Genomic DNA, 14,240 nt, shown 5'->3' with positions numbered 1-14,240 from the left:
CCCTCGACTGAGCCCTGGGGAGCAGCACTGGTGACTGGCCACCAGCTGGATTTCATTCTGTAATTCTGTTCCCCACTTTATGGGCTTTTTTCTGTTCTCTTCCATCACTTATCAGTGACAGAGTGACACTGATCCCCAGGAATTCTGCAGAATTTGGGGGAAGTAGCTGTGGGCTTCTGCCACACACAGTAAACAACACTGAGTCAGTCATGCTCCCCCTCAACATGGATTGTTTTTCAAAGGATTTTTAAAATAACTGTAACACATAAATATACATATCTTTGTGGAAACTTGCCTTTTTTTACTGCTTCTGGGGCTTGCTCACATCATATTCCATCATTCTGTTTACAGCTGCAGCTTCCCACTGCCTGTGCCATTCCTACTGTGTTGAGTGCCCCAAGGAAATCTTCACACTTGCTGGTTCTTGGCTCTCAGGAGTTCTGTATTTACAGGGTGATGCTTCAGTGTTGCTGTGCCTGGGGGGGGTGCTTTGTGTGCCATGAAGTGGCAGTGTCACCCCAGAGGCAAACCCAGAGCACATAGCCAGGGAAAAGACAGGAGAGAAAACAGTGGAGGAAACACAAGCAGGCTCTGAGCTCCCCATGTCAGCTGGCTGACAGCTTTTCTCTCAGGAAAAGGCCTTTTTCAGTATTATTCACAGAGTAGCATGAAGGGAATTGAAATATTTGTATTAGAATAAATATGATTTTGTTCTGCGCTTTGCTGCGAGGGCAGTGATGCTCCTTCAATGCAGGGATCTACTTTAAAGGGCAATTGAAATGTGTTTGTCTCTACAGGTCACTTCCTAACTTGTGGATCCAAGATGTTTTAAATGCACTTGCTCTTCAGTTTGCTTGTGTGGACTGTCCTTGTTCTAGGAGTGGCATCAGTGGTGGGTGCTGTTCCTCTAAGCTCCTGGGGTGCTGCTGGGCCAGCTGTTTTGACACTGAAGTTGTTCCTCTGTGCCTGAAATGTTTCTTCTTAATATCCCCCTTAATTTGTAAATACATTGGATCTAGGACTGTTGGTGTATGTAAGCCATGAGCTTGTTCAGAGACAAAAGAGTTAAAATATAGGAATGGATTGAATGGGATGGCGTACAAAGTATAGTCCTTTCTCAAAAGATGCTGACTTGGAGTTATTTTGGAGAGGGGAAAGAGAAAAGAAAGTCTTTTTGTGGTATGAAATTACAGGAAATATTTTCTCTGAACTTTTGTTTCACATTTTAGGGATAATACCCTTCCTAATTCTTTATGCTGGATTCAAATAACCTCTTATTTGCCCTTGCTGTTGTGTTGTGCTCCTCCATCTCCCCTTCTACCTCACTTTTCCAGGTTTCCATGGGCAGCATGAGGCACCGAAGAAATGGCAATTTTGAGAGTTCCAGGCTGCTCTATTCCAGCATGTCTCGCAGCATAGACGTGGCTTGCAGCGATGCTGTGAGTACCTGGTACATGCTGGCACTTGGGAGGGGCCACACTGGTGCTGAATTATGTCAAGGAGCAGGGTGATGGATTTGTCACTTCCCCTCTATGAAGAAATTTTCCTAACCAGTGTGGAAAACGAGGTTTTCTTTTTTGGTAGATTTTAAAAAATTTAATAAAAGACAATAAGTGACAAATAATACACCAAAAGGTTATAATGGCTGGGTGTTTGGTATTTAGCTAAGAGCACACTTGTTTTGGAGACATTGCTTAAATTTATTAGCCCATTGCATACTCATAGACTTATTATATATTTTTAAACTTTTTTGTAGACTATTTTTTATATTTTAGGAATTGTTTTACATGGCTACTTTTTGATTTTGGATTTTATACAGCATGCATGTATTTGGTTGTGATTTTATTTATTTATTTTTTTTTTAATCTTAATTTGGGCTGTGGTTTTTAATTTTTATAGATGGTGTTGGTAGCTGATATATTAGTAGCAGTTGTTTTTACTGGGTGTTATTTAATTAAGCAGGTAGTTTACTTACTACAAAGGCATTTGTTTATGTTACTTTTAAAGAAAACTATATCTTAAAAACCATTTCAGCACTAAACATACAGTATTCACTTCAATATTTGTGAAAAGCTAATGCCATAATATGTATTTATAACACCAGTGACCTCCTAGCAGCAGCTGGCAGGGTGAAACTCTAAGGGTGTGCTGTGTTCCTTTTGAACCCTGTAGCTCTTTGTTGTGTTTTCTTCATCACTTCTGGTTTTGAACCCTTTTCCACGTGGCAGCAAGAGACAAATTTCTCTGTATGAAGAACCTCCCCAAGCTCTTCTGGCAGCTTGATGGCCAAGGCAGCAGCCAACATGTGGTTATGTTAAGCATCCTTTCAAGCCTGACAGATTTGCTGATTCCAGCAGTCCTGTGGCAAATCCCCTGCTCCTCATGGGTTTGCAGAAGGCCTTGATGGCCAATTCTTAGGACCTTAGCAAGTGCTTCCCCCTCCTTTATTTTTTTCAGTCTTGCAATTTGTGACTTTTACTGGCTGAATGTATTCCCTTCCATTTTCCTTTTTTTGGATATAATACTTTTTTCTGCTTGGAATAACTTCCACCTGCTGTTTAACCACAAGTGTTGAGTCCAATGGGTGAATTAAACCATAGCTGTGTGTCTCTCTCTTGAGTCCCAAGTGAAATCTTGCCCTGCAAATCTAAACTGTGCTTGAAAAAGCTAAAAAAAAAAAAAAAACAAAACAAAAAACCCAACCCTTTATCAGCAAGTGAGAATTCCTCTTTGCTTTCTTAGCAGAGGCAGATTAGGGATGAATTTGCATTCCCCAAGTGTGAAAGCTTCTCCAGGGAGTTTCAAGGTTAAAAGGAGCGTTAATGGTTAAACAAGCTGGAGAAACTTTCTCATTCCACTGAGCTCCTATAAAGGAGAACATGAAGCTGTTCTGGATGCCTGCTGGGGTCTTTGTGTGTTGAATTAAAACAGCCCCTACCCTAAAGAACCTTACTGTCTTCTCTTTTTAATCTTTATTTTTTTGGGGAAGAATGTTTGCCATAGCGTTTTAAGCAGTATCTTTGTGTTAGCACTGACTGTGCTGTTACTGAGGTCTCCTCTGTTTCCTGAGTTATCAGAAATAAACTTTTAAAAATTATTTTCCAGGATTTGGCCAACTTCATCCAAGAGAACTTTAAGAAGAGAGAATGTGTCTTTTTTACAAAAGACACCAAGTCAATGTAAGGAGATACTTTCCTCTTGTTTTTCAAGAATGGGGGGCTGGTAGGTGAGGCTATTTCTGTCTGCCAAGGCAAGGAGTAAAGTTCTGGGATTTTTCTGTTCAGAGTCTGGATCTAGCAGTGTAATCTCACCTTGGTCCCCTTGCTTGTTACTCCACAAGTAACTTAATGCCAAACTAGGGCTCTGATATTCCAGCAGCTCCACCACAGGGTTTAATATCAAATTCCCCATTTGAAGCACAACTTGGGCAATATATATGTGCTTTGGAGGATGCAGCACTGGTATTGGTGTATGACAAGGTATCTATCAGAGGTTTGCATAATTTAAATTTTCCTTTTAAACCCGAATCACAGATTTCATGCACAAACCTTACACAGGCACTAGGTTTTGCTCAGGCTGATTTTCCCTTAAGGATTTTAAACTGGCTCCATTTTCAGGTACAGGTACCAGTGCAGTGCTGGTTTGAGGACCATAACATTGTTTTGTGGTTTTTGAGTTTTTTGGTTTTTTAGGCTCAGGAGAAAAGTGATCAAACTAATATAGCTGCAGAAATCCTAATATTGAGCTCTGAGGGCTCTCTGACACCACTCTTCTCTGAACCTGGGAGGAAAAATGCCTCAGAGAGAGGGAGGGAAATTAGTTTTATTTCAGAAAGTCTCACTCAGGTCCTCCTCTGCCACCAAAAATGGGATGTCTGGCACAGCACCAGCAAAGGATGGAGGAGCTGGTTCTCATCAGCTTCTCTTCCTGCAAGCCCTCTGGGAGAGGACTGCAGAACTTGCTGCTGGGTTATTTTTGTCTAGATATTTTTAAGGTAAGCTGATTTCATTTGCAAGGTACAGCAGGAGTAAAAGGATTCCTCAGAGGTCTCATGTCTGTTCACTCTCCTTGCAGGGGTAACTTGTGTAAATGTGGATACCCTGAAAATCAGCACATAGAGGGCACCCAGGTTAACACCACTGAAAAATGGAACTACAAGAAGCACACGAAGGAGCTTCCTACTGATGCCTTTGGGGACATTCAGTTTGAAAACTTGGGAAAAAGAGGAAAGGTAAGGGGAAATACTAAGGATATTCATGAGGCTTCTGTTGAGTACTAGTGGAAGCTCCTTGAAAGCAATTCCTTCTGTGTTACTTGTTGGTTAGGCTGGTGGTGGGACTGAAAAGAGATTCTGTTTCCAGGCATGGCAGGAGAATGGGTGAATGAGGGTGATATTCAAGGATTATTTTATATCCACATAGACCAGCTTGCTCAAGCCTATAAACAACTGAATATTGAGTATTTCCCAGGGTAGAGATGCAACAGTGAGAGTAAATTCTGGAGGGATGTAAGATATCTGTGGAACTTCAAAAGTTTTATTCCATTTGTTGGGTTTTTTTTCCTGTGTTTGCTCTGAGTGGGGACAGTGGAGGTGTGGGAAGAAGAAAATAGCTGCTGTTCCTGTTTCTAGTGATTTATACTGATGCTTGTGAGGAGCATGTGGCTGAGCTCATCTGCCTCCTCTAAATGGCTGATATTCAACACCAGTGCAGGTTGCTTGGGACAATCAAAATAAATGAGGAAAATCAGAGCCTGCTATGTAAATTAGTTTGGTTTGTTTTATGCAAAGTAGCAGAAATAAGAGGCACTTGAGTGGGAAGTGAGACTGAAAGTTTCAAATCATGCTTAAACAGATCCATGTACTTCATATATTTTTTGATATGCACATTTTAGATTTGTACTACTTTGTTGTAAGCTGCTGTGTGACTGTACTGGAACAAAAAGTGCTTTGCTCTGTTGCAATATTTCAGACTTCTCAAAGGTTTAATGTTCTTTCCTTAGGTTGTGTCTTCCCCACCTCCATCTCTGGAAATCAGTTCATGTGCCCTCAGATGTTTTGTGCACTCTCAAGGCCACTGTGCATATTTCAGAGCATACTTTGTTCAAACACTGCATACAAGTCTCCTAGTCCATCCCATTGGAACGTTGGCTGGGTTCAGATCTCAATTCCTTGTTCTTATTCCCTACACAGCAAGGCACCTGCTGCTCCTGGAGATTGCCAAGTATTTTCTGTTGATGAGCAGCAGGGAGGACTTCAAACTCAGGGTGACCTAAGAACTGCTGTCAATTATCAGTGAGGGATGGGAAGTTTTATACCCTGCACTGTGCTTTTTAGGACAGATGAGTCCTGAAAAGTTCTGAGCAGAAATGAGATGTGAGCAGACTCATAAAGAGGTTTGAGGACAGGCTGGGAGAGCTGGGGGTGCTCATCTGGAGAAGGGAAAGCTCCAGGGAGAGCTCAGAGCCCTTCCAGAGCCTAAAGGGGCTCCAGGAGAGCTGGAGAGGGACTGGGGACAAGGGATGGAGGGACAGGACACAGGGAATGGATTCCCACTGCCAGAGGGCAGGGATGGATGGGATAGTGGGCAGGAATTGCTCCCTGTGAGGGTGGGCAGGCCCTGGCACAGGGTACCCAGAGCAGCTGTGGCTGCCCCTGGATCCCTGGGAGTGTCCCAGGCCAGGCTGGACACTGGGGCTTGGAGCAGCCTGGGACAGTGGAAGATGCCCATGGCAAGGATGGGACTAAATGAGCTTTAAGCTCCCTTCCAGCCCAAACCGCTTTGGAATTCTATAAAATCTCACCCTCTGTAAGTCCAGCTTTTGAGCTCTCTGTTTCTGCTGTGCTGCTCAGACCCTGTAACATCCACAAGCATCGCAGTCACTGCAATTGATGAATGTTCTGGGAGCCCAAAGCCTAAAAAGAGTTCCCTGAGTCACAGCCATGCTCCAGGAGCAGCATCCAGCAGTACCAGGAGATGGCATCCTTGTACTTCGGAGGAGGGAGACGGCTGAGCCGACTGAGTTCATCTGCCACAGTGGAGCTGGCAGGGTTTGCTGTGGGCTGGTAGTTTTCCTGGTCTCTCCCTCCTCTCCTATAGGGGATCCTCTCCAGGAAAACACATAAAGCTTCATGCTGCTGAAGCTTCTTAAGGCAGAAGCTGAGGCAGTCCCTTAGCTCTCCTGTGTAGCTGCTGGAGCCTGCTCTGTGTCCTCTGTGATGTCCTAAATGCTTTGACTCCTTCTGGGAACATGTCCTGGAACACGTGAATGTTTGTTTTTATTCAACTTCACTCTCTCTAGGTGGGGGCATTTCCTCCTCAAAGCAATCCTTTCATTTTGCTCTCCTGCAAATACTGGGCAATCAATACAAAATTCTCTATGATTCAGGTCCAAGCTACTCCTTTTATCCAAATCTCCTGATTTGGCTTGTGCAGCCATGAATATCTTCCAGAAGTTGTAAAACTGTGAAGAGGCTTTTGAATAGCAAAGCAAGACAAGGGCCAGAGAAGCTTTTACATAAATGGAGACACGTCGAGTTCACCTGAAGCCAGATTCTCTCTCTTATGTGCTTTTTGGCATCTTGGTAGAGTGTTTCAGTTTTACTACCAACTTGACATATTTTTTTTGTGTTATACTTGAAGCACTGGAGTGGGTATATGTTGTGATAGGGACACCACTCACACGGAGCCTGGAATTTGTTGCATTTTAAGGCTATAAGAGCGGTGAAGAGGATAATGCAACATAGTTCCTTGTGTAATGGAGAAGCAAGAGAGAGAGCTTTATTTAAAGAAACACTACACATATAAAAAGGGTAAAACAGAATAGAAAAGACTCATTGGTCAAAGAAGACATCTCCTTGAAAACATGCTTTTACAAAATATCACACACCCTGCAGGTGTTTAATCATTGTTATAATTTATTGACCTTTTAAAGGCCTGAGAAAGGCAAGGCTTCAAGGCTTCTTTGTCCCTGATTCCCAGCAGTATCCCACGACAGGAATTTATTTGAATACTGTAATCAATACAACTGTCATCATTATTAGTTCACTTGCAACGATGCTGCCACTGATTCATAATCTGAGTTTTAAATAGCACCATTGGAGCCAGTTGCTATAGTGGTGGTGTGCTCATCCTTGCAGAGTTCCTCTGAAGCCCAAGGTCACTGCTCTTGCCTTCTCTAGAGGAAGGTGGTGGGTTGGGTTCCTGGTTGTGGGGGAAGGATGAAGGTGCTTCAGAGGAAGAAACAAGGATTTCATCATCGCTTGCTGTTGGAACAAGGCTGGGCAGCAGAGAAGCAAATGCAGCCCCTGGTTGTTCCCAGCCACCTCGCTTCATCTCCTGCTGCATTTGCTCTCCTGTTTTCTCTCCCCCAAGTACATCCGCCTGTCGTGTGACACGGACTCGGAGACGCTCTACGATCTCATGACCCAGCACTGGCACCTGAAAACCCCAAACCTCGTCATCTCCGTCACCGGCGGCGCCAAGAACTTCGCGCTCAAGCCCCGCATGCGCAAGATATTCAGCAGGCTGATCTACATCGCCCAGTCCAAGGGTGAGCACCTGCCTCTGTCACTTCACTGCTGCACAAAGGGGTGCAGAGGCAGCAGCTCAAAGGGTCTGTGGGGAAGAGTGTTCATTTTGCTGCTGCGCTTGGGGCACGTGTGACATTAATGGTGTGGAAGTAACGTCACTGAGAGTTAGGGGGTGCCTGTGGTAATGAGGTGAGTTGTGTAGCATCTCCTTTGTGTTCAGTTGAAAAACAAACCCCCAAGGTCACAAACAGGGTTTGGATTATGTCTTTAGTGCCGTGGGAGGGTGGGTGTTTGGCTGTGTGCCCCCGGGTGACTGGGTGTGCTTCCAGGAGCCTGGATTTTCACCGGGGGAACGCACTACGGGCTGATGAAGTACATTGGGGAGGTGGTCAGAGACAACACCATCAGTCGCAGCTCTGAGGAGAACGTGGTGGCCATCGGCATCGCGGCCTGGGGCATGATCTCCAACCGGGAAACGCTCATCCGCACGGCCGACAGCGACGTAAGGAATGCGGCATCCACTCGTGTCATTCTGAGCTTAAAGCTAAGGCTGGGGAGCTTGGACTTCAGAGGTCATCGAGGGCAGCTGTCAGCTCAGCACTGCCACCACATTCACCATTAAACCACATCCTCAAGTGCTACATGGATGGGTTGGTGGGGAAAGAAAGAGAAGGCTCTGCCTCAAAAAGTCGGGAGCGCTTCCCAGAACAGGAGGAAAGCAAAATGTTCTCACACCCAAGTTAGTCACACACATCAGGCCTGGTGAGGAGGATTTCAGCTCTGCCAGATTTTGGCATGTCTGTGTGGGAGTTCAGCTGATGTAACTCCATGTCTGGCATTGCTTTAGGGAATAATCACTCCCATGGCAATTCTAGCTCTGAAACCCCCGTGCACTCCCCCACAGTAGGGAATCCCATAAGCTAAGGCACGTGGTACCTGTCTAGGATCTTTGCTGCCATCCCACCTGTCAGATGCACTGGGATAGCCCCCCTTTTCTCTTGTCCACCAAACACGATAGAGCACATCCCAAAAATCATCCCATTGCATAAAGGTGGGCGTGCCCTTGTCCCTGAGTCTCTGTCCAACGCTGTGCTTGTGCCCCTAGGGGAGCTACTTGGCCCACTACATCATGGATGACCTGAAGAGAGACCCCCTGTACTGCCTGGACAACAACCACACCCATCTCCTGCTGGTGGATAACGGCACCCACGGGCACCCCACCATCGAGGCCAAAGTGCGCACCCAGCTGGAGAAGTACATTTCGGGGCTGATCCACTGGGGTTTTCCTGGAATAAGGAAGTGGTGGCAGCATCCTGTGGCTGCTGAGCTGGAAGGGATCTGTGTATTAATTGCAATGCTCTTTCAGGAGCTACACTTTCCTCTCTGTATGTCCTTTGTGTCACAGCAAATGCTTCCTTTCAGCCACACAGCCCTTCCCTCCCTTCCTCTTGGAAGCTGACCCTTCTATAAACATCCCACCTGTCACTGAATTCCAGGTAGCTGGAGCACAATTGCACAGGAGCTGAAATTATTTATTTAGAAGGCGATTGAGCTGCCTGCAACCTGCTGCTAAATAATTTCTTTTTCACCTGCTTCTTTACCAAAGCGCAAATAAGAAATCAAAGGCCTTAGCAGGAAATTCTTAAAAAGCTTTTGGGCATGTTGTTGATTTGGTTTGGTTTTTTTGGTGGGTTTTTTTGGATTTTTTTTTGGAATGTCTCTCAAACACTAGCTCCTAGAGTTACAGAATTCTTGCCTTTCTTTTATAATTAAAAATGTGAGCTCAGACATTCTGTATCTTGGGTTTGTGATAAGAATCTTTCACTGAGACTCAAAATGGTCAAAGGAGGGGATAAATACAATAAAAACTCCATTTTAAGGACTTCAGAGATAGCAAAAATTAATTTCTAGAGGGAGAAGCTTCTGTTGGAGAAAGGTGTCTGAAGTTAGCTATGCAGAACGTTAGGAAAAACAGAGTTTTTGTAAAAACAGCTGTTAGTAACTGGCAAAATCAACAGCAAACTAGTATTTTCATGAATGGCTTGGAAATTCTTTCCTTGTACTCAGAAAAATAGGTGTCCAGACTGCATTAATTGGTTTAATCTTTTTCCTTCTTTTTCTTTTGGCATATTTCACAGAATCTAATTACGGTGGGAAGATCCCAATTGTGTGTTTTGCACAAGGTGGTGGGAAGGAGACTTTGAAAGTAAGTTTGTCATATTTGTTTCCAGGAATGACAGCAGGGGTATTTCTCTGATATTGAAGACTCCAAAAGAAACTTGATGAAGTAGACTGTGCTGTTATTTACAGAAGCTTGCCTAGCACTTGCTGCAGAAATTGTTTGCAATTTGCTCTTATGAAATTTGTTTCTGTTAAAATTTCTGTGCTAAGTTTCTGGTTGGCCTTGGGCTGACATCCTGGAAAAGTACTGGCTGGGACAGTTGATTTGTCTCAGTTCTTCCACATCACAGAATGTGAAAGGTTGTTAGAGACTATCCAGTCCCACACCTGCCATGAGCATCTTCCACTGTCCCAGGTTGCTCCAAGCCCTGTCCAGCCCAGCCTTGGACACTTGCAGGGATCCAGGGGCAGCCACAGCTGCTCTGAGCACCCTGTGCCAGGGCCTGCCCACCCTCACAGTCAATCATTTCCTGCTAATGTCAATATAAATGTCTCCTCTTGTAGTTTAAAACCATACCCATCACTATGTGCCCATGTAAAAAGTTGCTCTCTCTATTTCTTATAAGCCCCTTTAGGTACTGAAAGGTCATACTTTACATCTAGTTTAGATCTAGACCTGGTTTGAATCTTGGCAGCTGAGCAGGGCAGGAGGGCTCTGCTGACTCTGACCCCTCTAAGCCTACATGAGGAAGGAGCAGGCATCATCTTCAAACAGGTGGCAGGCAGGAGGAGGATGAGCAGAACAAAGAAGCTTCTTGAAACAGGATGTCTAAGTGACACTGAGGAAAAGGGGAAAGGGAGATGGCTTCTAAATCTCTCTCAGGGTTAAAAACCAGGGTTGTTACTTGCCTATTCACCTAGCCAGAGTGAAGGTGAGTGGCATGAGGGAGCAGAGGGACCTCACCCAGGGTTTTCAAAGTGAGGGGATGTGGAGTCAGGCTGTGTGGGGAGGGAACAGTAACAGTGAGGACAGGCTCTGACCAACTACAGGGAGAGCTGATTTAGCTTGTACTAAAGAGCTGGATTTTGCAAGACAGAGATGCATCAAAGAGAAAGTTGAAGCAGCATGATAATTATGATTGTTTTGTTTGAAGATGTTACCTTGGTACTGCCGGTTCTGACCAGATCTGTGCTGTTACTGTTGAGGTTAATCAAACCACTTGGATTGTTAGGAGGATTAACAATGTGATTTCAAAGCATGATCTCTGCTACCACTTCACTGCTGGTGTTAATCAATTGGTCTGAACAAGTGTGTGACATTCCAGATGATTATCCTGGCCTCCCTGGATGTTTCCTGGGAGTTGGTTTCCATTCACATGATGAATTTTATCTTTGCCCAATTGTAGATGAATGCAGGTACAGTGTTAATCACAGGTCCTGAGATGAAATGAAGCATCCATTCAGATTTTAGAGGAAAGCTATGCTCGAAGGGTTGTGTTGAATATATCCATTTTCTTTTAGCTCCAATTTGCTGATGTTTGAGAAAGTCAGCTCCTTCAGTGATGGCCAAATCCTGACTGCCAGGTGCTGTAGCTGTGCAGACTTATGATTACACATTTTTGGTGAGACCTTAAACCCACTGTTAAGCAGTGATACATAACACAGACTTAGTAGCTGCCTTACCAGAATGAGTAAAAGCCTTTTAAAATCAAATTCATGATTCCTGGCAAGAGGTTCCTCTGGGGAGTACCTGGATGATGGTTCAGTTAAGGGTTCATGTCACTCTCTTGGCTATTTCATAGAATCATGATAACATTGGTTAGAAAAGACCTCTAAGATCCCAAAGTCCAGTGGTCAACATTGTACCATTATCATGTTCACCACTGAACTGTGTCCTCAGCTGCTACATCCACACATTTTTTTGCACATTTCAGGGATAGTGACTTCCTTAAGCAGCCTGTTTCAGTCCTTGACAACCCTTTCAGTGAAGAATTTTTCATGATATTCAACCTAAACCTCTCCTGGTGCAACTTGAGGCTGGTTTATGTCACGCTGCGTTTTTATTTCTCAGTTTTGTAAGTGCACTGAGAGATTCATGCCTGCCCTCTTGCTCATTTGTAGGTGAAGCCTTTTTTCAAGGAGTAAATTGAGTCTCTGACCAGCCCAAATGGCTCAGTAGAGTCCATGCTGTGGATGTCTGTCCTTGCCATGCCTGGGTTTTAGCAGTGCTGCCCAGGAAAGGCTCCCTCATTTCACAGCTTCTGTGACTGCTGCATGATGACAAGAATCAGCATTAGCAGGGGAGAAGTAAAACTGTTCCAAGCTTCTGTTTCAAATTCCCTGTGATGTAAAACATGCACTTTAGGTGAACCCTCTTTTAGAAAGCCACTTTCATCTAGCTGATAAGAAAAGCCTCCTTGCCTTTGTCAGAGACCTGCTCTCCAGTTGACAGGAGGAATGTGCACACGGTTTTGATGACTCTGACTTGAATGTTTTTTGTTTTTTCTCAAGAAACTCCCTTAACTAATAGATGTTCTGTCTTTCCAGTGCTTGATGATAACTTGCACTGGCTCCCTTTGTACAATTTGCTGGCAGCCAGCTCATGCTGTGCCTCTGTTGTCAGTGTAGTGATGCAAATGAAATCAGTGTCTCCTATGGTGGTCTTAGCACCAGGAGGGTTAATGGTCCTTCCAGCATTATTTCAGCAGATTTTTGTCTTGCTATTAATCCACATACAATGTTGCTGTGTGAGAAATAATGTAAGTGGCTATTTGGAGACTTCCAGTAACATTAGAGTTCGATGTTCTTGTGATGCTACAGAAGTGATCTCTCTGTAAAACACTGCTGCTTCTGCCTCCAGCATATAAATCTAGAGCCCTTGGTCTCGGCTGAGCAATGCTGTGCCATAAACCAACAGTGACTGTAACTGAGCAGCACTGTTGTGTGATCTGAATGCCATTTCCACTTGGCAATTGTCCTGATCTGCTGATCCACTCTAAAACTGAGCAGCCTGGTCTAGTGGAAGATGTCCCTGCCCGTGGCAGGGGCTGGAACAAGATGTGCTTTGAGGTCCCTCCCAACACAAATTGTTCTGTGATCTCTATGAAAATTTGGCAGATGGTGATTTCTGACCCTCAGTCTCTGTGGGGCTCATCACAGCCCTCTCTTATTAGATGGATGATGCTTTAAAGAGTTGTCACTGGTAATGTATCAGTGGATAATAATAAAAACGCTGCTGTGAAGTGTGAGGTTCTGTGGTTCTCTGGGCTTCCTCACCCAATAGCAGGCTCCAGTAAGAGCTCATGCTTCAAGTGCTCTCCTCTCCCTCTGCCTTCTTAGTCCATCAACGTGGCCATCAAGAGCAAGATTCCCTGTGTGGTGGTGGAAGGCTCTGGGCGCATTGCCGACGTCATTGCCAGCCTGGTGGAGGCTGAAGGCACTCTTGCTTCCTCCTGTGTCAAGGAGAGCCTGCTCAGGTTCCTGCCCCGCACCATCTCCAGGCTCTCAGAGGAGGAGACTGAGAGCTGGATCAAGTGGGTGAGTGTGGGGTGCTGTGGGAGCAGCTGGTGACTTCCAGGGGTGTTGCTGTCTGGTGATACCTGCACAGTGGGCAGGGCTCCTTGCCACCCTATATCTGTGCAGATTTAAAAAGGGAAAATTCCAAATCTACAGCATTTGGAACAAAAGCTCGGGGGGCTGCAGTCAAGTCAGCACATGTCTGGGCACAGGAAAGCTGAGAAGGTTCCAGAAGGATCTCTTCCCTGGGGAGTGTGGAGCTGCTGAAGGCAGAGCTCCCTGCCTAGCCACAGCTTCTGCTGGGCTGCTTTGAAGTGCCTTCCTCCCGCATCAGAAATGGTCAGGATTATTCCTCTTCTATGTGCTAAAGTGAAATTAACCCTACAAAGCTTCATTAGGTGAGAAATCATCTGGTTTTGACAAAGAACCCAGGGGTAGAGACTGTTCTCTAACAAACTGCTCGACATAAGTTGAAGCTTGTGTTGTCACAATCTTTTCTACTTTAAGAGTTGCTTCTAATTACTGAGATTATATCTTCTTGTTAAAGATGATCTGCATAGGGGAATCACAATTATTTGCTGTATGTTCAGAGGATAATTAATGTTGTCCTTTGGTGACTTTAAAATCAAGCTCATTATCTACTTTTATTTGGGCTTGCTTAAATTTGTTAAAACCCAGGACTGATGAGAAACAGCTTTGCTATTATGTGGTGGCAAATTTCTTTTCAAAAGAATCTTGGAGATCTGCTACTAAACAGCCTTGATAGCTTTGAAACAGAACCTTTTCTTTTTCTTTTTTTTTTTTTTTTTTTTTTTTTTTTGTAGATCAAAGAAGTCCTTGAGAGCCCTCATTTACTGACAGTGATCAAAATAGAAGAAGCTGGAGATGAAATTGTGAGCAATGCCATTTCCTTTGCCCTGTACAAAGGCAAGTAACTGTTTTTCTGGGTTTGTTTGGGGATTTGAAAATAAATGGAAAAGGGATGGCTATTTATTGTCTAGAATAGGTTTTCTTAGAGCATTGCCATCTCCCCAGAACTAAGCTCCTGCCACAGTGTGGAGCCTGTGTTCCT

The 14,240-nt window shown here is 44.5% G+C and overlaps 1 protein-coding gene across 1 annotated transcript in view; it reads left to right on the top strand.

Moving 5' to 3' along the window:
• Positions 1 to 1,349: 1,349 nt before the first annotated feature.
• TRPM8 (transient receptor potential cation channel subfamily M member 8) overlaps positions 1,350 to 14,240 on the top strand; it is a 30,608-nt gene continuing 17,717 nt past the window's right edge. The window contains exons 1-9 of the mRNA XM_056496372.1: positions 1,350 to 1,439; positions 3,106 to 3,179; positions 4,075 to 4,231; positions 7,374 to 7,551; positions 7,861 to 8,033; positions 8,637 to 8,811; positions 9,670 to 9,737; positions 12,992 to 13,189; positions 13,993 to 14,095. Coding sequence (XP_056352347.1) covers positions 1,350 to 1,439; positions 3,106 to 3,179; positions 4,075 to 4,231; positions 7,374 to 7,551; positions 7,861 to 8,033; positions 8,637 to 8,811; positions 9,670 to 9,737; positions 12,992 to 13,189; positions 13,993 to 14,095 — 1,216 coding nt within the window. The remainder of the gene's footprint in view (positions 1,440 to 3,105; positions 3,180 to 4,074; positions 4,232 to 7,373; positions 7,552 to 7,860; positions 8,034 to 8,636; positions 8,812 to 9,669; positions 9,738 to 12,991; positions 13,190 to 13,992; positions 14,096 to 14,240) is intronic.

The sequence above is a fragment of the Oenanthe melanoleuca genome, chromosome 7, assembly GCF_029582105.1.
Source record: "Oenanthe melanoleuca isolate GR-GAL-2019-014 chromosome 7, OMel1.0, whole genome shotgun sequence".
In the NCBI taxonomy this organism is placed as follows: domain Eukaryota; kingdom Metazoa; phylum Chordata; class Aves; order Passeriformes; family Muscicapidae; genus Oenanthe; species Oenanthe melanoleuca.
Note: the sequence above shows the minus strand (reverse complement) of the source record. Positions and strands in the feature narration are given on the sequence as shown.